Source organism: Mustela putorius, unplaced genomic scaffold (genome assembly GCF_011764305.1).
Source record: "Mustela putorius furo isolate JIRA1106 unplaced genomic scaffold, ASM1176430v1.1 tig00000407_pilon_pilon_pilon, whole genome shotgun sequence".
Lineage (NCBI taxonomy): Eukaryota > Metazoa > Chordata > Mammalia > Carnivora > Mustelidae > Mustela > Mustela putorius.
In genome coordinates, this window is record NW_025421373.1 from 11,903,044 (window position 1) to 11,924,454 (window position 21,411).

At 35.2% G+C, this 21,411-nt stretch overlaps 1 protein-coding gene across 10 annotated transcripts in view; it reads right to left on the bottom strand.

Moving 5' to 3' along the window:
* Window positions 1-898: 898 nt before the first annotated feature.
* Window positions 899-21,411, bottom strand: part of RICTOR (RPTOR independent companion of MTOR complex 2) — a 129,471-nt gene continuing 108,958 nt past the window's right edge. For 7 of the 10 annotated variants that reach the window (XM_004737978.3, XM_045079490.1, XM_045079492.1 and 4 more), the window contains 8 exons: window positions 21,248-21,319; window positions 17,623-17,800; window positions 16,737-16,821; window positions 15,727-15,960; window positions 7,545-7,700; window positions 7,112-7,235; window positions 5,530-5,668; window positions 899-5,405 (listed from right to left, as the gene is read on the bottom strand). In XM_004737978.3, the coding sequence (XP_004738035.1) occupies window positions 5,331-5,405; window positions 5,530-5,668; window positions 7,112-7,235; window positions 7,545-7,700; window positions 15,727-15,960; window positions 16,737-16,821; window positions 17,623-17,800; window positions 21,248-21,319 (1,063 nt within the window). In that variant the 3' untranslated portion in view covers window positions 899-5,330. The remainder of the gene's footprint in view (window positions 5,406-5,529; window positions 5,669-7,111; window positions 7,236-7,544; window positions 7,701-15,726; window positions 15,961-16,736; window positions 16,822-17,622; window positions 17,801-21,247; window positions 21,320-21,411) is intronic. The other 3 variants (XM_004737980.3, XM_013051712.2, XM_004737979.3) reach the window with 3 other exon arrangements.

The window sequence follows — 21,411 nt, forward strand, 5'->3', positions numbered from 1 at the left end:
AAGAGGTCCCTCAATCAACTGTGCTAGCCCTCTGGCCTCAGACTTCCAGCCTCCAGAATGGCAGAAACAGATTTCTGTTGTTTGTAAACTACCCAGGCTGTGGTGGTGTTATAGCAGCCTGAATGGACTAAGACGATACTTTATTTTTGAGAACTTTTATGTACCAGAGAATCGGGTTTTTTCAAATGAAACAAACTTTCTGAAGTTTAGGTCCACATTTTCCAAAGATCAGCTGTCTAATGATTATTAAGTCTGCTTTTAGTTTATTTTGGGGCCAACTCTGTTTTTGTTGACCAACAAACATACACAGAAGGTGATGGGAAAATGATATACAGAAATGTGCCTAAAGACCAATCTATCCAAACAAATCTATTTCTGAAAGTGAGATATATATTTTACCACATTTAGACAACTGTAAACTAGCTTTGACCTGGCTTTGACACTGAATTTTATTTTCCAGCCTTGGTAATTTCCCTCGTGGTATTCTCTTTTGCCACTAGGTGGCTGTACTGATAGCCCATCTGATCAAGACAGTTTCTGCCTGAGAAATCAAGTACCTTCCACAGAAACGTCACCATCATACTCATCGTCTTTATTGTATATTATTTCCTCAAAAAATTCAGAACTATTCTGGCTAAAGATAGATCCATTTTTTCAAACACTCCATAATGATTTCAAGTTAAAAATAAAACCTGTAAAGTTATTTGTTTGATTAGATTATGAAGAATGTTTAAGTGTAGATCTCTCAAAACATCTGGATGAGCCACTAATGTATTACTGAACTAGACTCTTATCTTTGGTACCTAAAAATCATTTTTACTGGGAGTCACATGTGTCAGCCTCTATGGTACATAATTAAATCAACAGCGATTGTTTAAAACTTCAAACAGAACACAAGTTTTAAGAATTTTAAGTACATTTTATTAACAATGTATCCCTTTGATAAGACTATGCTTCAGGAGGCTTTTAATGCCCTTGACATAAACTGTACACATTATACAAAAACAAGAAAACCACACACACAAAAAAAATCAAGGTGAGCAAAACCATTTGGGGACAAACCTTCTTTAAATTATACAGAACTCAATGAAATATTCTTACGGAAAATATATAAATACTTTTTCTTCTATGTTACAGTTATACAATATAAATCAGATTTCAATGTCTGTTCAGTGACCTACAAACACCAGAACCTCCAAATATGTAGCAGCTTATTACTAAATAAAAAAAGGATATCATGTGGCTAGGGAGCAGTAAGTCTGAGATTTTTTTCACAATCCCTTACCACTTTTCAAAACTAATTTACACCATTTGTTTTACAATGCAGCTTCAGGGTTTCTGTCAGGCCAGTAAAGGAGCATTTTTCAACTATTATCTATGAAAAATTTTCATCTCTCCCCCGCTCTGCCCCAAGACTTTGTATTTTGTGCTAAATCAACCTATTTAGTGGCAAAATTACAAGGTATAGTTTTTGGCATAAATTATATTTTTCAAATTAAATATTTTGTAAAGAAAAACAAGATGTGCAATTATTGCATGCTGTGGCATAGCTATCCACCTACATTATAAAAATACTCCAGTGCGGGGGGAGGGGGGAGCCACATCCTGCATGAGTCATAAAAACCTACTATGAATGAGAAATACTTTGGGAACCTGGAACTTAAAGTAAAAAAAGAATGTTCCTAGAAAGATTCTCACAGATTTCAATATTGTCTGATAAGCACTGCTATCCATTTCACTAGGACACTGTTATAATGATACTCTCACTGTAGTGATACTCTTGAAATTAAGCTTGTGATAATGGATTTCCTGAATGGGGAGCCAAGGGAGACCTTTCCCAACTTACATTTTGGAAAACCTGAAATGTTCTTTTATTTCATCAGTTCTTCTCATAAAACTCTGTTAATTCTACCTTTTCTTTTTTCCCAAGTTTAATGGACTGTGAATTTTAGACAACACTGGAAGCATAAAACAAAAGGGGGAAAACCTTAACTCCAAAGGACTTTTTCCCAAGGTAGTTTTACAAAGCTAATCTCACACAAAATTAGCACCTCACTCTTACCATGCAAAAACAACTACAGTTATAATTTGGATGACAATTTGATTAGTTTTTATTGCTCAATGATCTGTGCTTTAATGTGGGGATAAAAGGCATCCTCTGAATGGAATGAAAAAAAAAATTTATAAAGAGCAGTAGACAAATCTAAATAAGCATTGAAACCTCACTGTTGAACACTTTAATATGCCCTGAAAAACTCAACTTTAATTATCTCAAGCTCTGGATAAAAGAGCTAAAAAAGCTACCATTTCAAAAGACCTTGTACACATGATGTTAGAATAACTAGTATAAGAATGTATATCCCTCCAAAGAGCCTCTTTTAATGTCGCTGTCTTACAGAATGTACTTATGCTACTAATCTTTATTAGAAAAATTTTTATTAGGGAGACTTACCCCTTCAAATCTACCTAGGCATAAATAGGAAATAAAAGTATAAGAAATTTTAGACCATATTTAATTATTAATACTAATTTCTAATTTCCTTATTATTTACCAGTATTTACTTAGTATGTGAAGCTGAAATCTGTTCTTGAAAAAAAATTTCAATTAGAAATGACAGTTCACTTTACAATTAGATATTCACAGTTTACAACCAGCACAACTGCCCAAATTCCTCCAAATTGTTCAATAATTACCAACAGTACAAATTTATAGGACTAAGATTAATTCTAAAATCTTGAAAAACTACAGTATTGACATTATTTTGGTATTTTATAGTCTGGTAGTATCTATTATTTATAGATGATTTTTTCAATTATTTCTATTACCACTGACACCATTCCTAATCTTTTCTGCTATAATTTAATATTTTTAAACACTAAGTTAATCACTTGGCACTGCATGTGAGCATTTTTCATCATAAAAGTCTACCTTTATACAGATGAGTACTTGAAAACGTATTAGACCTGTCAGTGAAATATGGATAAACCAAATAGCACTATGCATTTAAGTACAGACATTTTTTCTTAGATTACTGATAACCACAAAACTCTTGTCTCTCCAAACTAAGTGCTACAGACAATTATTATAATGTATACATACATGTCTTTCAAGGTAATAGTCAAACTGTTCAGGCTAATAGTAACAGAGACTTCATTTCAAGATGGATGAGTGAAGTGGGGTCCAGGATGGGGACAGTTGTGTGCGTGCGTGCGTGTGTGTGTGTGTGACAAAGAATTACTGTTAACTTTTGAGGGATTAAACCACAGATTTTATATTCTATATTAACTGAGGTAGTGTTTAAAATGAATGTCTAAAATATGTCAACCCCATTATGAATAAGATTACTAAATTACCTCCTTTGGAGTTTTTAACCACTATTTGGTCTAGTAACTCTGACATTTGGTTCTCTGGAAGGCATTTTAGTCATCCAAGACCAAAGACCAAGGTGACAGGCAACGTTCTTAATAGTACTGTTAACATTTAAATAAACACTTGGGTTCAGTGATAAATTAAAGTAAAAAAAAATATTTTATTTTCACTTGGATTTTATGAGAGAAAATCTGAAGAACCACTTTTTAACATAAGCAGCAGCTTACAGCCCTTATCTGCTTTGTTATAAATGTAAGTTGCTACACAGTGCATGTAAGAACAATTCACTGAAGTGCAGTCGAAGAGGTGTTACGAAGTGAGATGAAATGTTTCATCCCAGTTGGAACTTTCAGTGCCAGTAAATTAAAAAGAAACAAAACCAAAACCAAAACAAAAAAAACAACAAACAAACAAACAAAAAAAACAAAAAAAAAAACCTATCTCTGTGAGTTACGTTTTCTAGTTCACAGGGTTCTTTACAGAGATCTCAAAGAACAAGCCTGTTATAAAAAGGATCTGTACTATGGGAAAATATTACTCAAAGTACTAGGACTGTGTCAAAGCTGATGTGTTAACTGTAAAAATGGTATAAACAAATGAATTAAAAAAAGGTTCCTAATCAGTCCAGCTGGATTTTTTTCTATTTATATATAGACCTCAAAAAAGATAATCCTTTCATTTACAAGCATTCTACTGGTGATGGCCATGCTATTTTTATATACAAATTTGCATATATGTTTAATTCCTGTAAAGATTTCCAAATATCTTTAAACATATACAAATTAAACACACAAATAAACAAAACCTTGCCCTCATCAACTTAATAACTTCACAAATATGATAAAGGCAATGACTGTACTGATAAACTCACCTATCACTGCATTCAGTTTGTGCAAAACAAGAACACTGATAGAAAATAATTAAATTACTGCTGCTTTAAAATTTGGTACTTAAGGCTTTTCACTACAATTTTTAATCATAATTCAAGTTGCATTTATGATTTTTTAAAAAGGAAATATGGCTCTTCTTTTCCCATGGAATGTGTAAACCGAAGGCAAACTTCTCTGTCAAGGGATCCAAAGTGTTACTGCTTTCTTTTGTTTTAGGTCTCAATTAATAGCACTTGTTCAAGTTCCTGTCTCAAATGGTGACATGGGAAGTTGATGAAAAGGAGGAGTCCACTGAAAACATGTGCGTTTACAACTGGGAAATACTTTGAATTATAAAATGACATTCTGATTTGAATCAAGAACTGTAGTGAAAAACCTTAATTGGTTCAAATAACCTATACTAACACACTGCCACAAAACTGAAGAGACAGAAAACAAAACTGTTTGCAAGTCTAGTAACATAAAAATAACTTACAAGTCCTGGGTTGTTGAGGCTCTTCTTTTGCTTTGAGGTTACAAACCTCTGAAGTAGTGTTACAAATATTAAGAAAAATGTGGAAGGGCCGAAGTTCCCCCTCTAATACCAGCAGTTACAGCACACCCCACTGTGGGACAGGGTGTAGCCTCAGAGACACTGATTCCTGGTTTCCAGGAGTTAGTTAACAAACAAGGCATCTTTATATTTATCCTAAAAAAAGAATTCAGAAATAACTGTGTGAAGGGTGCTTCTGGATATCCTATTATTGTTCCACTGTTATTATGCTCTTAAAATGAAAAAATAGAAAACACCTATGTAGGTATTCAGTGCTTGGCTCTTGCATATTATGGAAACTAAAACTCGTAAAACTGTGGTAATTGAGCAATGAACCCCCAGAGGGTTCAACAGAGAAAAGAGGAAGTTGTTTTGGTTAGGGAAGTCTGCGGTTCCAACTGTGCGTGTACCAGTAATGGCTGGAACAGAAGATACTCCTGTCTTTGCTGCCCAGTCAGCCAGCATTTTCTGAGGCTTTTAGGAAATCCACAAATATGAATATATATAGCATTCATCTATATACATCATAACCATGAGGTCAGGATTCAGCAGATGTATCAACTATAGGTTGCTTTGGTGGTGTTGCCAGCACAGCCTCTGCTTCTTCATGCATCTAGGAAAGAAGTGGTGAACTGTGAATGACCTTCTAGTGTTATTGACAGATGGAATCTCTCTCTTAACCCCAAACACAGAATTATTCTTGAAAGTTAAATTTCAGAAATACAAATCTTACTTACTTGTAAAAACTGTACATCTTGAAATAATTCTTGTATGAACCTCCGACATGGAAGTCTAAATGTGCAGTGTGAGAGCAAATGGGAAACCTCAGAGTAAAGGCAGATGTCATCAAATGTTTGAGGATACTTCTCTTTAATTCTAAAACCAAAGAAAAGATGATGGTGTGATTAAAACTATTAATAATGACTTACTATTTTTCCTTCCAAAATACCACTTTTTAAATATTTTTTTCCTCCAGACATTGATCAGATGGTATATTTGGAATGATGGCATAAGAATATAAAATATTAAATATTTCTACCTCAAACTTTAAGGAGATATTTTAAGTTTGGGGTTATTTCTTAAGATGATTAAGAGAGTCAGAAATATTCTTTTTCAGTAGCATGAGAAATGGCAAAACTTATTTATCAGCCTAAGATGACTAAACTATTTTCAAAATTAAGTTTAAAATATCCTTGACTGGGCTCTTTGTATCTTTCTACCTTCCAAAACTGGCTTTTAGCTAAGATAGCATCCCAGAAGCGGGGGTAGGGTGGCACTGGGGTAACACACAGGCTAAGGACCCACTATTGTTGGAGCCTCTGGCCAGGAGGTCTGCAGGGGGACCCTAGCATCTGAGTTACAGTTCTTTTAAAAGATCCACAGGAGACTCTGAGCTGCATTTCTTTGGGGGACCGCACTACTTTTAATAGCATAGATCAATGATGGTCATAGTTCAATCTGAATTTTCCTTTATTGTGTTGCTATGATTTAGGGGAGAAAAAATTAAAATCTTGCAACTTTTATTACAAGAAAAGAGGAAAATTAGGGATAAAATTAAACCAAGAAAATATCACTTATTTTTGTGTAGGCCGCCTTTCTCAAACTGTTCACTCTCAGGATTCTCATACTTTCTTAAAAATTAAAGAAGACCCCCCCAAAAGCTTATTTTCTGTGGGCCTTGGCCATTGCTAATTACCATACTAGAAATTAAAATTGAGAAAACTTCAAAATATGTTTTAATTCATTTGAAAAACAAACCCATTATGTGTTAACATAAATGTGTGTGTATATATATATTTTTGTTTGTTTGTTTGTTTTTTCGTTTGTTTTTTTTTGAGAGAGTGAGCAAGCAAGGGTGGGGGTGTTTGGGTTGCGGGCGGACAAGAAGAAGGTGGATCCCAAGCAGACTGCCCTGAGGGTAGAGCCCAAAATGGGGTTCGATCTGAGATCATGACCTGAGCCAAAATGAAGAGTCGGATGCCTGACTGAGCCACCCAGGTACTCCATAAATATTTACATTTTAATGAAAAATAATTTTTTTAAAACCAAAAATGTGAGAGGAGTGGTATTTTACATTTTTTCAGATCTCTTTAAAGTCCAGCTTAATGGAAGATAGCTGGATTCACATACTTATTTCTGTGTTCAATCTTTGACCATACGTTATTTTGGTTGAAGTATGTGAAGAAAATCTAGCCTCACACAGATATACCATGCAGAACTACTGATGTAAGCTAATTAGTCTAACTTTTGAAGTATTTCAAGGATCTTTTTCACCCTAAAAAGCAGAACAAAGAATAGCCATGTTTATAGTTTACTTACGTTAAAAGGCCAGTTTCATGACATTTAGTTGATACTGAACTACTCAAATTAATGACTAATCTCAAGACTTCTTTGCGAAGGAGTATACGGCACATTGGTGTATCATCTGGAATTGTTTTAACACCTAAAAAAAAGATGAAAATATTCTATCTTTATCATAATAGAAAATGATTGCAACTTGTGAGATTCTTTAAATCTTACCTAAAGATCTCAAACTGAGATAAATTGCACCTAATCTGTCAATCATTTTGGGATAAAAATTCTAATGCAAGAGGAAGGCTAAAAGGATACCCAAGAGTAGCTCTAACAGTTGGCTAAGTACACCTGAATAAAACTGACTTGTAGTTTTGAGATAATTTCTAATACTTATCAACAACAACAAAACTAAGTATGGTTTTATTAACAATGCTTGGATGTAAATCTGCAAACTAACCTAGCAGCAGTTCTGTGCTTTTGGTGCTGCTGGCTGAGCCTTCTTGAGACACTCCATCACTGCATCCAGAAATCCCCGAAAACTTAGAAGGAACCACTTCTAAGGGATTATGGATCGTCTGCTCACACCAGTCAGAATATGGAATGTCTTGAAGGTCTGAAGAAAAAAATCAGTTATTTCTATTAAGGTATCATAATGGTTTAATTCCTATGCTTCATTATATACCACAGAGGAGTAGGTTTCTTATGATTTCTTTCCAGGTTTCAACAATTATTTTCCATGATGATCTTCTAAAGTAAATTTGTACTGCTCAGATAGTGAAATTTGTTGAATTCTAGAGACATTTATACACGAATTTTATTTTCCTAAATTACAAAATATATGAATATATGATTAAAGAATTCAAATAAAAGATGTACATAGAATAAAACAGAAATATATCTTATCGGGCGCCTGGGTGGCTCAGAGGGGTAAGCCGCTGCCTTCGGCTCAGGTCATGATCTCAGGGTTTGGGATCGAGTCCCGCATGGGGCTCTCTGCTCAGCAGGGAGCCTGCTTCCCTCTCTCTCTCTCTGCCTGCCTCTCTGCCTACTTGTGATCTCTGTCAAATGAATAAATAAAATCTTAAAAAAAAAAAAAAAGAAATATATCTTATCTACCCCATCCCATATTCCCACCCACACAATAAATACCTCTCCAAAGGGAAATACAGTTCAAAGTTTGACACACACACACATATGTGCGTGTGTGTGTATTTTTTAAGGTTTTATTTATTTACTTGAGACAGAGAGGACACAGAAGGAGAGAAAGAGGGAAAGGCTGACTCCCTGATGAGCAGAGAGCCCGATGTAGGGCTTGATCCCAGGACTCTGAAATCATGAACTGAGCTGAAGGTAGACATTTAACCAATGAGCCACCCAGGCACCCCCAACATTTCTATCTTTTAAGATCTTTTGCTACTTTAACTTTGTTTTTCTGGTTCTTTGGGTGTGTAAGTGGGATTATGTTATATTTCTTATTCTGTGACTTTTCTCCCCATTTAATAATTACCAATATAAGAATTACACTTCCCTGAGCTTATCAGTTCATTCCTTAGAATTAAATTTACTACACTACCCATGCATTGCTAAGGTACTCCTAGATGGGATTTTGAAGTCAACCAAATATCTCAGTATTGTTAAACTGACATTAACTTTTTTGATTTAAAATTCTCCTGAGCACTTACAATGATTAGAGCAAATGGACACCATCAGGAAGTCTTTGGCTATTCTTATAGAGAGTAACACTGGGCAACCTATAGTCATACAACCTTGGTACTATAAGAAATACTGGAAATTAATTGAAGTTTTTATCTCACGAAAGAAGAAAGATTCAGAGAGAGGAGATACAACTCAGCCAGAAGGTAAGAGCTTTTGACAGATGGTTCAGTACTCTTTCTACTATAGCATGTTGTCACAGTAGAGAATAAAAAAAGCTCTATTTTTAAAACCCAAGAAACCAAACCGATGTCAATCTCTCCCAATGTTGTTTTCCTTTGAAGAGATATGACCCTTTCACCACACCTCTAAACACTTCCTATGATGATAATTTATAAAATAGTAAGTAGAAAATGCTTTGGTTCCTTGGAATAGATGATCTATGAATTTAGCATAGTTTTAAAATTTTGCTTATTACGGAAATCATGTGCCTTTCAGGCACTTAAAAGTAACACATGCTATTTAATCACTCATTGATTTAAAAAATAAAACTTAGGCCAAAAATCTGAGAACTGAAGATGTATTTAAAAAACAGTAATGGGGGGGCGCCTGGGTGGCTCAGTGGGTTAGGCCGCTGCCTTCGGCTCAGGTCATGATCTCAGGGTCCTGGGATCGAGTCCCGCATCGGGCTCTCTGCTCAGCAGGGAGCCTGCTTCCCTCTCTCTCTCTCTGCCTGCCTCTCCGACTACTTGTGATTTCTCTCTGTCAAATAAATAAATAAAATCTTTGAAAAAAAAAAAAACAGTAATGGGAGCGCCTGGGTAGCTCAGTGGGTTAAAGCCTCTGCCTTCGGCTTGGGTCATGATCCCAGGGTCCTGGGATCAAGCCCCATATCGGCCTCTCTACTCAGCAGGGAGCCTGCTTCCTCTTCTCTCTCTCTGCCTGCCTCTCTGCCTACTTGGGTGATCTCTGTCAAATAAATAAATAAAATCTTTAAAAAAATAATAATATTAAAAAAAATAAAAAACAGTAGTGCTGAATAACCAGATAAGAGATGAATATATTTTAGAATCAGTAGATATGCTACCCAGGGACTATGATGTCAAAGTATTTCAGCACAAGGAACAGTAAGAAAGGTCATTCATTCAGTCAACATGTTTCTGGAAAGTTATAAACTATTTCAGCCTCACTTTTAACCTACCATGACTCCTAGCATTTCTAACCCGTCAGAATCAGGTCCTATCTCTGAACATGTCAAGCATTCTCATTAAGAAAAACAAAAAACAAAAACAAAACCAAAAACGAACAAACAAAAAAAAAACATTCCTCTAGGCACACTAGAACCATACAATACATAAAAATCTATGAAGGTGGCAGATGCAGAATACAGTGTTACCAGATATCTTATTCCAACAGCCTTTCCTCTGAGCTTTAAATTTCTGAACCATTACCACCAGACTAGAAGTTTTAGACAAAGAAATGTCTTATGTTCAAGTCTAGATGTTCCTTTAAAATGATCATTAAATAGCACAGGGATTATTTTTTAGTCATCTGCCATGGACAATATGGAAGTCTTCTTCCTGATAAACAAAATCCTCGATATGGCCTACAGAAATGCTTCTCAAACTTTATTATGCATGTGAACAACCTGGGAGTCTCATGGAAGTGCAGATTCTAATTCTGCGCATAGCGTGGAGTTTGAGATTCTGCATTTCTGACAAGCTCTCAGGTGATGCTGATGCTGCTAGTATGCTGGCCATACTTGAGGTACCAAGAGTTCTGCAGGACCTGCTCTCTGCCCATCTCTCCAGGCTGATCATATACCTCCTTCCCTCTGTCTAGGTTTTACTCACACAGATGTCTTTTTGGTCCCTACTACTCTCCATGCATGCTCTCATGAGAGAAAACGATTGCTTAGGCTGTTCACTCTGTCTTTAAATTTTCTATATTCCATCTTTACCTTTTTTAGCTTCTATTCATTCTTTACATCATAGCTCAATAGTAACTTCTTCAGAAATCTCTTTTTTGACCTGCCTACTTGGTTATATTCCCTTGCTGATACCATGTACCTATTCTTGACGGCACTTGTTACAAATGCAGTACTATATGCACATATTTGATTCACATATATTCACATACTCGACTGATCAAGTGATCAATCCATTCACCCATTTCTTTCCCCACTGAAAGCTCAAAGAGTGCAAGAACAGTGTTTATGTGTTTTGTTTTTTACTTTTCCCTCTCACAAATTTTTCCTGGCATCTAGTTTAATGCCTGACCCATGGCAGTAGCATAATAAATATTATGTTGAGGGCATGAATGAATGAAGGTTTGGCAACTTTTTAACCATTTGGCCTTCCTCCCTTCACACTTCTAAGATGGATATCAGTAGTAAACTGTAATCATTTCCCAATTCAGAGCTATTCTTCCCCTACTGCTTCTTACTCTAACACATCTTATCACTGGCCAACCAGCTGAGAGGCTCTTATGGCTTCCAAGGTGAGCGCCTTTCCGTCTGCAGCACGTCTTTCGCAAGTCCCAAACCTCATGATGCTCTGCCTGATCACTCTCCCCACAACAGGTCACAAATGGATTACAACAGAATTAGCTATCTTGTGACCAGGTACATGAAAGGTGGTTTCCCTATTTCTTATTTGATAAAATAAGTAGAAAACAGTAAAGTCAAGTCCATAGTAAGTACTTCCTAAGTAGCTGATGAATAAGTATACTAATGAAGCATAAACTAAAAACATCATAAATGATGGGAGTCAGAATGACTTAAAACACATTATTTTTTACAGTGTGCAATACATCAGAACAATACTGCCCAAACTTCTCACTCACAGGAAATGACAATAATTACATTTCGGAGCCCTGGACAGGGCTGTTCACAGTGTAAAATGCCTAGTCCAAGGGTCTGTCCAAACCCAGGCCCCAGAGGCATGGAAACATGGAGGGAATTAATGATTTCAGCACACCCATATCCTGTCTGTGGTGCATCAGCATGCTATATAACCCATCAGTTGGAAAGCTCTTAATCAGAACACCAAGGAAAATTTTAGAAGAGTGACTCAGAGAACTTTGATATCACTAGGTTTTTCTGAGCATGGCTAAGTGATACTCACCAAGAAAAGGTACCCATGGAAACACTTTAAACACATATACAAACACCTATTAGTTGGAAGTTGCTAATATACATGTTGCCCAACTTATGATGGTTGGACTTTACAATGGCGCAAAAATGATACACGTTCAGTAGAAACTCTATTGCTTCAAATTTTGAAATTTGGAAATTTTCCTGGATAGTGATGTGTGGTACGATCCTCTCTTGTGACACTGGACAGTGACAGTGAGCCACAGTTCCCAATCAGCCATACGATCATGAGGGTAAACAGTCAATACACTACAACCGTTCTGTTCCCAAACACCTATTCTGTTTATCACTTCAGTACAGTATTTAATCAATTACATGAGAGAGCCAACACTTTATAAAATAAACTTTGTGTTGATGATTTTGCCCACCTATAGGCTAATGAAAATGTTCTGAGCAGGTTAAGATAGACTAACCTATAATGCTTGGTAGCTTAGGTATATTAAATGCATTTTTAAATTATTTTTATTAACATATGATGTATTATTTGTGTCAGGGGTACAGGTCTGTAAATCATCAGGCTTACACATTTCACAGCACATACCCTCCCTAATGTCCATAACCCAACCACTCTCTCCCTACCCTCCTACCCCCTAGCAACCCTGTTTATTTTGTGAGATTGAGTCTCTTACGGTTTGTCTCCCTCCCAATCCCATCTTTTCTCAGTTTTTTCCTTCCCTACCTCCCAAATTCCTTGCCCTGCCTCTCAAATTCCTCATATCAGAGAGATCATAACTGTCTTTCTCTGATTGACTTATTTCGCTCAGCATAATACCCTCCAGTTCCATCCACGTCATTGCAAATGGCAAGATTTCATTTCTTGATGGCTGCATCGTATTCCATTGTATATATATACACCACATCTTCTTAATCCATTCATCTGTTGATGGACGTCTAGGCTCCTTCCATAGTTTGGCTATTGCAGACGCTGCTGTTATAAACTTCCAACTTCCATTTGGGTGTACATGCCCCTTCAGATCATTTTATCTTTAGGGTAAATACCCAGTAGTGCGACTGCTGGGTCATAAGGTAGCTCTATTTTGAGCTTTTTGAGGAACCTCCATGCTGTTTTCCAGAGTGGCTGCACCAGCTTGCATTCCCACCAACAGTGTAGGAGGGTTCCCCTTTCTTTGCACCCTCACCAACATCTGTTGTTTCCTGACTTTTAAATGCATTTGACTTGTGATTTTTTTCAACTTAGGATGGGTTTATCGGGATGTAACTCCATCATGAGTTGGGGAAGATCTGCATATGGCATTTGTTGTATCTATAAGATAGCTCAATCTGGATCTGCTCTCACCAAAAACATACTGTCTACTACAAAGTGGTATGTAGGTAGGTATTAGAAATATAAAAATGAAAAGACTTGACAGTCCATACACTGAAAGAACTTAATGAGTGGAAGGGGGAAAATAATAATGACCAATATTGATTATAAGAGATCCATGTACAAAGGACAATGAGAGTAAAGACGAAAGAATGTGAACATCTGACTTAGACAGTGAAGGACAGCTTCACGTGTAAAATACTGACATCCAGGATGAGGTGGACCAGTCAAAGGGACTGTATGTTAGTTTCTATATGGGGGGCAGGGGAAGAGGGAATAGCAGGGAAACACATTTTTCATGCCTGGAATTATGAAATACAAAGAAATCTGTTGCATTCCTATACACTACTAATGAGGTAGCAGAAAGAGAAATTAAGAAAACAATTCCATTTACGACTGTACCAAAAATAAGAAAATATCTGGAGAAAAAAATTAACCGAGGAAAAGACCTATATTCTGAAAACTTCAAAACACTGATGAAAGAAACTGAAGATGACACAAACAAAAGGAGAGATAATCTATGTTCATGGATTAGAAGAACCACTACTGATAGCACAACCATACTACCCAAAACAACCTTCAGATTTAATGCAATCCTATCAAAACAGCAACAGTATTTTTCACAGAACGAGACTAATACTAAAATTTATATGGAATGGTGAAATACCTCAAATAGCCAAGTAATCTTATAAATTTCAAGATATAATACAAAGCTGAAATAATCAAAACAGTACGGTACTGGCACAAAAATAGACTCACAGATCACTGGTACAGAGCAGAGAGAGGCCTGAAATAAACCCACACTTACTTGGTCAATGAGCCTAAGACAAATTATACAAGGGGGCCAGATTGTACAAGGGGGGAAAGATAATTTTATTAACAGATGGTGCTGGAAATACTGGACAGCTACATGCAAAAGAATGAAACTGGACCACTTTCATTCCACTTTCACACCACACACAAAAGTAAATTCAAAATGGATTGAAGACCCAAGGTAAGACCTGAAACCACAGAACCCTTAAGAGAAAATAACAGGTACTAATTTCTTTGACATTAGCTATGGGAACATTTCTCCAGATACGCCTCCTAAGGCAAGGGAAACAAAAGGGAAACAAAAATTTAAAAATTACTGGGACTACACTAAAATAAAAAGACTTTTATTTTTAAGCAAAGAAAACCATCAACAAAAGAGTAAGTTAACCTACTGAATGGGAGAAGACATCTGTAAGTGACATATGCAATAATGGCTTAAAATCCAAACTATATGAAGAACTTATATAACTCAAAACCAAAAAAACAAATAATCCAATTAAAAATGAGCAGAGGACCTGTACATTTTTACAAAGAAGGCATACAGATGGCCAGCAGACACATGAAAAGATGCTCAACATCATTCATCATCAGGGAAATGCAAATCAAAACTACAACGAGATACCATTTCACATCTCTTAGAATGGCTAAAATCAAAACACAAAAAAACAACAACTGCAGGTGAGGATGTGGAGAAAAAGGAACCCTCATGCGCTGCTGATGAGAATGCCCTTTACAGCCACTGTAGAAAACAGTATGGAAATTCCTGAAAAAAAGATTAAAAATGGAAATACCACATGATCCAGTTATACTGGGAATTTACTCAAAGAAAACAAAAACACTAACATACATTCCTATGTTTACTGCAGCATTATTTACAAAGGCCAAGATACGGAATACCCAAGTGAGTTTTCATAGTGACTGGCTAAAGATGTGGTATAGAAATGCAATAGAGTATTACTTGGCTATAAAAAAGAATGGTATTTTGCCATTTGCAACAGCACCGGATGGATGGACCTAGAGAGAATAGTGTTAACTGAAGTCATCAGAAAAGACAAATACCCTATGATTTCACTCATATGTAGAATTTAATAAAACAAGCAAACAAAGAAACACAAATAAAAGAGACTCTGGAACACAGCAAACAAAATGGTGACTGCCAGAAGAGAGGTGGGTAGGGCCATGGGTGAAAGAGATAAAGAGGATCAAGAACACATTTATCTTGATGATATACAGAATTAATGACTCACTATACTGTATACCTGAAACAAATAGAACACTGTAAGTTAATTATGCTGGAATTAAAAAATAATTTAAAGAGAAGAAAAACAGAATTGCTGAATCATCATACTGTACATCTGAAACTAATGTAACATTTTATGTTAATAATAGTCCAATGGGGGAAAAAAAGACAATATATCACACAAAGAATCTTGTGTGATCTTGTGTGGTGGGCATGAATAGCCAGTAAAGAACTGTCAACAGACTAATCCCAGGGAAGACTATGAAAGATGAATTGGAAGGGGCCAAAACTGGAGACAAAACACTAACCTCCAATCTTCTAATAGGGAAATGCTGAGTGACTGAACTAAGGCTGAAGTAGTAAGAACTGAATTAAGAGGGATGGTCAACAGAAGTGGGACATGGCTTGTGACTGGAGCACATTCAAATTAGGTAGAGAAGGACATAATCACTTACCTGAATGACTGCATATTGCACTTAGTTGATTACTGGGCTGAAAACCCAGAATTTCGATACAGACGCAATAAAGGCAGTTATCATCTGTATGCTCCTGTAATCCAGTGTCTTCTGTACTTTCTAAAAACAGAGAAGCATCTGAATGGATTGAATTCATTATTTCTGTAAGACTCATCTGCTGTCGTAGCAAGTGAAAAGAGTTTTTTACAAGACCTCCAGTTCCAGATGGAAGACCTGTGCATAAGTAAATATGAAACAAAATCTGATAAAGATAGTATCAATGACACCTCTTTTCAAGATGTCTCGAACTACATGAATTTTTAAAGGAATATAAGCAAAGAAAACCAGAACTCTTTTTATGACTCAAAATCTTAACTTTAACTGGGGAGAAAAAAAGAGTGATTTGCTTAAAATTAGGAAAATAAAGTTAGCAGATAAGCTTATATTACTTTAATATAAAATTTTAAATGAAAATGGAAAACTAAAATCATACAATTAAGACATAATTTCAATTATTCTCAGTAACTCTATAAAAAAATGTAATAATTCTGAGTCTAAAGAGGTACTAAAAAAAAACAAGATTATGAAGCTTTAAACCTATGGCTAACATGCATATATTCATTATAATCTTATTGTTCATTATAAAGAGAATCAAGTAATATTTAAGTACATTTTTCTCTCTCTCCTTTCCCCCAAACACCTTTGAGAATCAGAATCACAAATTTTTCATGCATTCGTTTTTAAAAATAGAATCAAATGATCTAGTTTTTGTCTTCTTGAGAGGCTGGGTAGAACAGTTACAGTCCCTCACAAAAATATACTGTGGTTTAGTTTTAAATTGACTCAAAAAATTATTTTGGCATAATTTTTAAGTTGACCCAAAAGTAAGTATATCTGAATTTTTAATGTCATCCTACTGAAAAAATTTTCTTTTTCATCAACTTTGTTTTAAAAAGAATTTTCTTTTTAATACAAAGAAGAGTCTCATGAAAACAAAAACCATGCATTACCTCCTGCCTCATGAGCAAACACTCTGGCACCTCGATCATCGTGTGGAGGTATGTTTTTTGTCTGGAAATAGGGAATATCCTTTACCTAAAACACATCAATTATGAAGAAGTTCACTTTATGAAATTAGCAAAATTAAACAAAATGCAATTTAAATACAATTACTACAGCACATGAACTTAAAACAAAAAGTTCACTAAAGGAGGTTAAATTACCAAAACTTGATAAAATAACAAATAATCCTTAAAGTTTTCATCTACTTTTAGTAATTTAAATAAATATTAAAATAATTGCTTTTAGAATTTATCTAAAATGTCTTTAGACTCCTGAACAAATGTGGATTCTTTAGTGCTGTATCATATAGGTATTTGTGAGTATCTCGTGGGATTAGGACAACTTTGTATTACTGGACACATGTGGCTGTCCTATGTAGGATAAACAGGTTCATGGATTAAAAAACAAAAAAACAAAAAACAAGGAATATACTGTATACCTCGAACTTACACAACTTTGTGTTCAATGTCAAAAAACAAAAAAAGACAGAAACACAAGGATAAATCAAATGTGATTAAAAAGCAAAGTAAGAATTCACTAAACTCCTATAGAGAATATACTGGTAAAGAAATCAAACAAGATGCTGTTTTACTATGGGAAGAGAAGGAAGTATAATGTTCTGGGGACTTGGAATGGTGTATACCACCAAATGGTATACACCTCAAAAAAGCACAGAACAGTTGAGAAACGTGAAATAATTTTCATCACAAAATGTTTTTAAGCAAAACTGCCTTAAAAATAATTATCTTCTCCCCAAATAGTAATCACCTAAATTGTAATTTCTAGTAAGCAGTTATACAATATGAAATAATAAGAATACAGAATTCATGATACCTGGAATATATCATTGATGTCTACTGGAAGAGCAAGACCAATATAGTCATCGGAACTACCATATGTTGCACTGGACACCATGGACCTCACTGAGGAGGATCGCTGCAGGGTATTTTGATTAATAGGACTTAATAAATCTTCTTTATCTAATGAAGCATAACTTAAAGCTTTCATGAACCTATAAAACCATAAAAAAACCCATTTGCATTAGTTTCTTGATTTGTAGTATTTATCATAAAGAGAAATTATAATTTTTGTAACTTTTTAGCTAGCCAAGTACTAAACAGTGGTACCTTTTTTATTAGGAGCATATAAACACTTGGAATCATTTAGCTGTTATAAAATGATATTTTACATTCGTAATGGGACTGTTATGAAAAACAACTACAATGGCCTCCTAGGTTAAAGTGAAAAGGTGGGCAATTAAGATAACTTTTAGTATCTAGAATTTAAAAAAAAAAAAAAAATGACCCTAGAAGTCACAGGTATGATCCAAACACTATCTTCACAATCATTTCAAACTAGTAAATTTGCTATCATACAACCAAGGGCATTTAACATTATTTTTATGAAAAATAAGAACAATTATCATCCTTTGTGTGGTAATTACTTTAATGGCTATAGGAATAAGATTTATGTAACACAGCAGAAAGACACAAAACAGCAATTATGTTATCATTTGTAAATATTACAAGGCACTTTTATTTAAAGCACCGATACTTCCTCAATGCACTCCTTGCTCGTGACTCCATAATAAATATGGTATGCTGATTATTTCCATAAGATACCGATTTCTTATTCATGCAACATACATGCTAAAATATTTATTAGGCACTTGCTTCATATACACAAGGCACTACACAAGGCTCCAGTTAATGTACATTGGCATTGAGAAACCCAAGTCATTTAAAATGTAACAATGTAGCCTGATATTTAAAAAGGAATTATTTAATAATGCACACAAAAGAAATCCTCTAAAATTGTAACTATTAAGATTATCATACTGGGGATCCCTGGGTGGCTCAGTCAATTAAATGTCTGCCTTTAGTTCAGGTCAGATCCCAGGGTCCCACACAGAGCTCCTTGCTCAGTGCAGTCTGCTTCTCCCTCAGCTTGTGTTTCTCTCTCTGACAAATAAAAAAAAATCTTAAAAAAAAAAAAATTATCATAGTAAAAACCACTAACTGAAATTGACAAATTTCATAAAATGGGTCAGTGGTTTTAAAATTATATTGTTAAACCTCTCTTACTTCACAGAACTCTTACTTCAAAGGAGTACTGAAGGTGAAAGGAGGAATTATTGGATTACTTGCCCTCCCAATCCTTACTTCAACCGACTAGCTCCGTTTTAATCTATTCTGCAAACCAGGTTTTCACAGAATTGCTTTTGTGAAGAAAGAGATTCTCTAGTTAAAATGCAGTATTTGAAAAGCTTAAAACCACTGATCTAGTCCAAATTCTCTTAGATAAGGCAACTAAGGTCTAGATATTTCAAAATTCATGAACCTTCCCACACAGATTCATAACAGTGAGCAACTGAGGTCTGCCTAGTTTTGTTCTGGGCTGATGAAGTGTTGCAAAGCTGTTGGAAGTCTAGGCAGATGAGACATCAAGGCATAGTTTATGAAACGTTGTTTCAAGTTCATTCACTCAGTGCCAGGATTAGTTAGGATTAAGAACTCCTACTTCAGTGTTTGTTCTACCATGTCCCAAGGAAATAGCTCAGTGAGATATGATTTTTAAGACTGCTGTGTCAGGCTCTCCATTATACCACAGGCATCTGCATGCTTACCCTTTTAATTTTATAAGGAAACAAAACAAGTAACAACAGTCCTTCTTTGCCTAGATTCCAAACTGTTATCTTAAAGTAAATTTGTAGTTAGCTTCCATCACTTTCATTTTCTCTGAACTAACCAAAGGTAAGAAGTAGGAACAGAAACACTAATGCCAACACGACTTTTTTCCTCCGTGGAACCTGGTACACACACAATAGGTACGAAATACAATTTGAAAAACAAACGAAAGATTTGATAAACATAAAGTTCTGCTATGCCGTTATGCCTCTGTACAAGCTGTTCCTGTCTCCTGTTTTTTCTTGTTTTTATTTTTTTTCCCTCCCAATAAAAACATCCATTCATCTTTAATCCAGGAGTAAAATTTCCAAATAACTTTCTCCTGATCTAACAGAGAATACAGGAAATAAGATTCTAAGAACCCAGACTGGTTAAGATATAAGTGACTGGGGGTAGCTATCTTTTCTGGTCTATTCTTCAGAATATTTGAACAGTGCATCTCTCTTTATGCCTTCAACAATTTGAACAGAAATGCCTGCTTTGACAGGATATAATCAACCTAACTGAATGGTTCAGAGTTAACAGCACCTTGGTTATTTTACTGAGCTGTATGACAATACTACTTCTACTGCTTATTTTGCTGTGCTAGGTTACTTACTGGCCCTGGCTGTGCAGTGACCTTTTGAGTTTTTAAATTTTTTGTTGTACTACAAAAGCTTCCTTCTTTGCTACCAATTTTATCAGCTGTCCTTTCCCGTTATAGTGTTCCTACCAATCAGAAGCTTCTAATTGTTGCTCCTATAGGCCTAAAAACCTGATATCCAAGCTTGTTAGAATAAGTATCAACTTTGACTATGTGTTGGAGGTACCTCTTCTGAACACAATTCATGAACCTTACTGATAGATTTAGAGTAGTGAGCTATTAAGAGATCTGCCTATCTTTGTTCTGAATTGGTGAGGCTGTCAAAGATGGGTAAGTTTCTGTATGAGACATTATTGCATAATTTATAAAATTCTATCAAACAGGGTATAATTTATTATCTGCTACAAAGGAACCCCTTCTACTAAGTGCATTAGCATTACTGAAATATTAAGAATATTATTAATATTATTATTACTATTAATATTATTAAGAATTTGGTTCTATAAAACCCAAATGGGTTACATAAAGAAATAACTACCCATAATGCCAATGATGATGATATGTGTCAAGCATTATTCTCGGTATTTCACAAATATTAATCCATTTAAATAAATGGGAATTAATAACCAAAAATGAAGTAAATTTTTTTAAGTATTTGGCCCAAAAAACCCAACAAAACAGGGGTGCCTGGGCGGCTCAGTTGTTAAGCATCTGCCTTTGGCTCGGGTCATGATGCCAGGGTCCTGGGATAGAGTCCTGCATCAGGCTCCCTGCTCAACAGGAAGCCTGCTTCTCCCTCTCTCCCACTCCTCTCTGCTTGTGTTCACTCTCTCTCGCTATGTCTCTCTCTGTCAAATAAATAAATAAAATCTTTAAAAAAAAAATAGGTATAGAAATCTTTGCAACAAATTTTACATTTCATATATTTTAAAGGTAAAATCAAATTATTTATTTTGATCGACTTGGTCACAGTCTTTAGACATGGCATAGAAATTCCCTAATAATAGTTCTTGAGCATAGACAAACTGCTACTGCTGAATTCTGAGGGCCAAGTAATTCATGTAATGTTTGTTAGGTTCCTACTATATAATCACAGCTACTTAAGACAAACTGAGAATTTTACTAAAATTTGTAGTTAGAAAATATAGTAAAAATAAAGGTCAACTTTTGGAGCCTTAAATTGACCTACCTGAAAAAGTTGTTTGTTATTGTAGGTCTTAAGCTCCTGATTCCCCCGACATGCTTCTTTTTAAAATCGATCCTTGCAGAAGCGAGAAATAAAAAAAAGCTTGTGACTTGTGTGTCCTTGCAAACCATGTATGTTTATTTTCAGGGCCTAAAAGAATTTCTTTT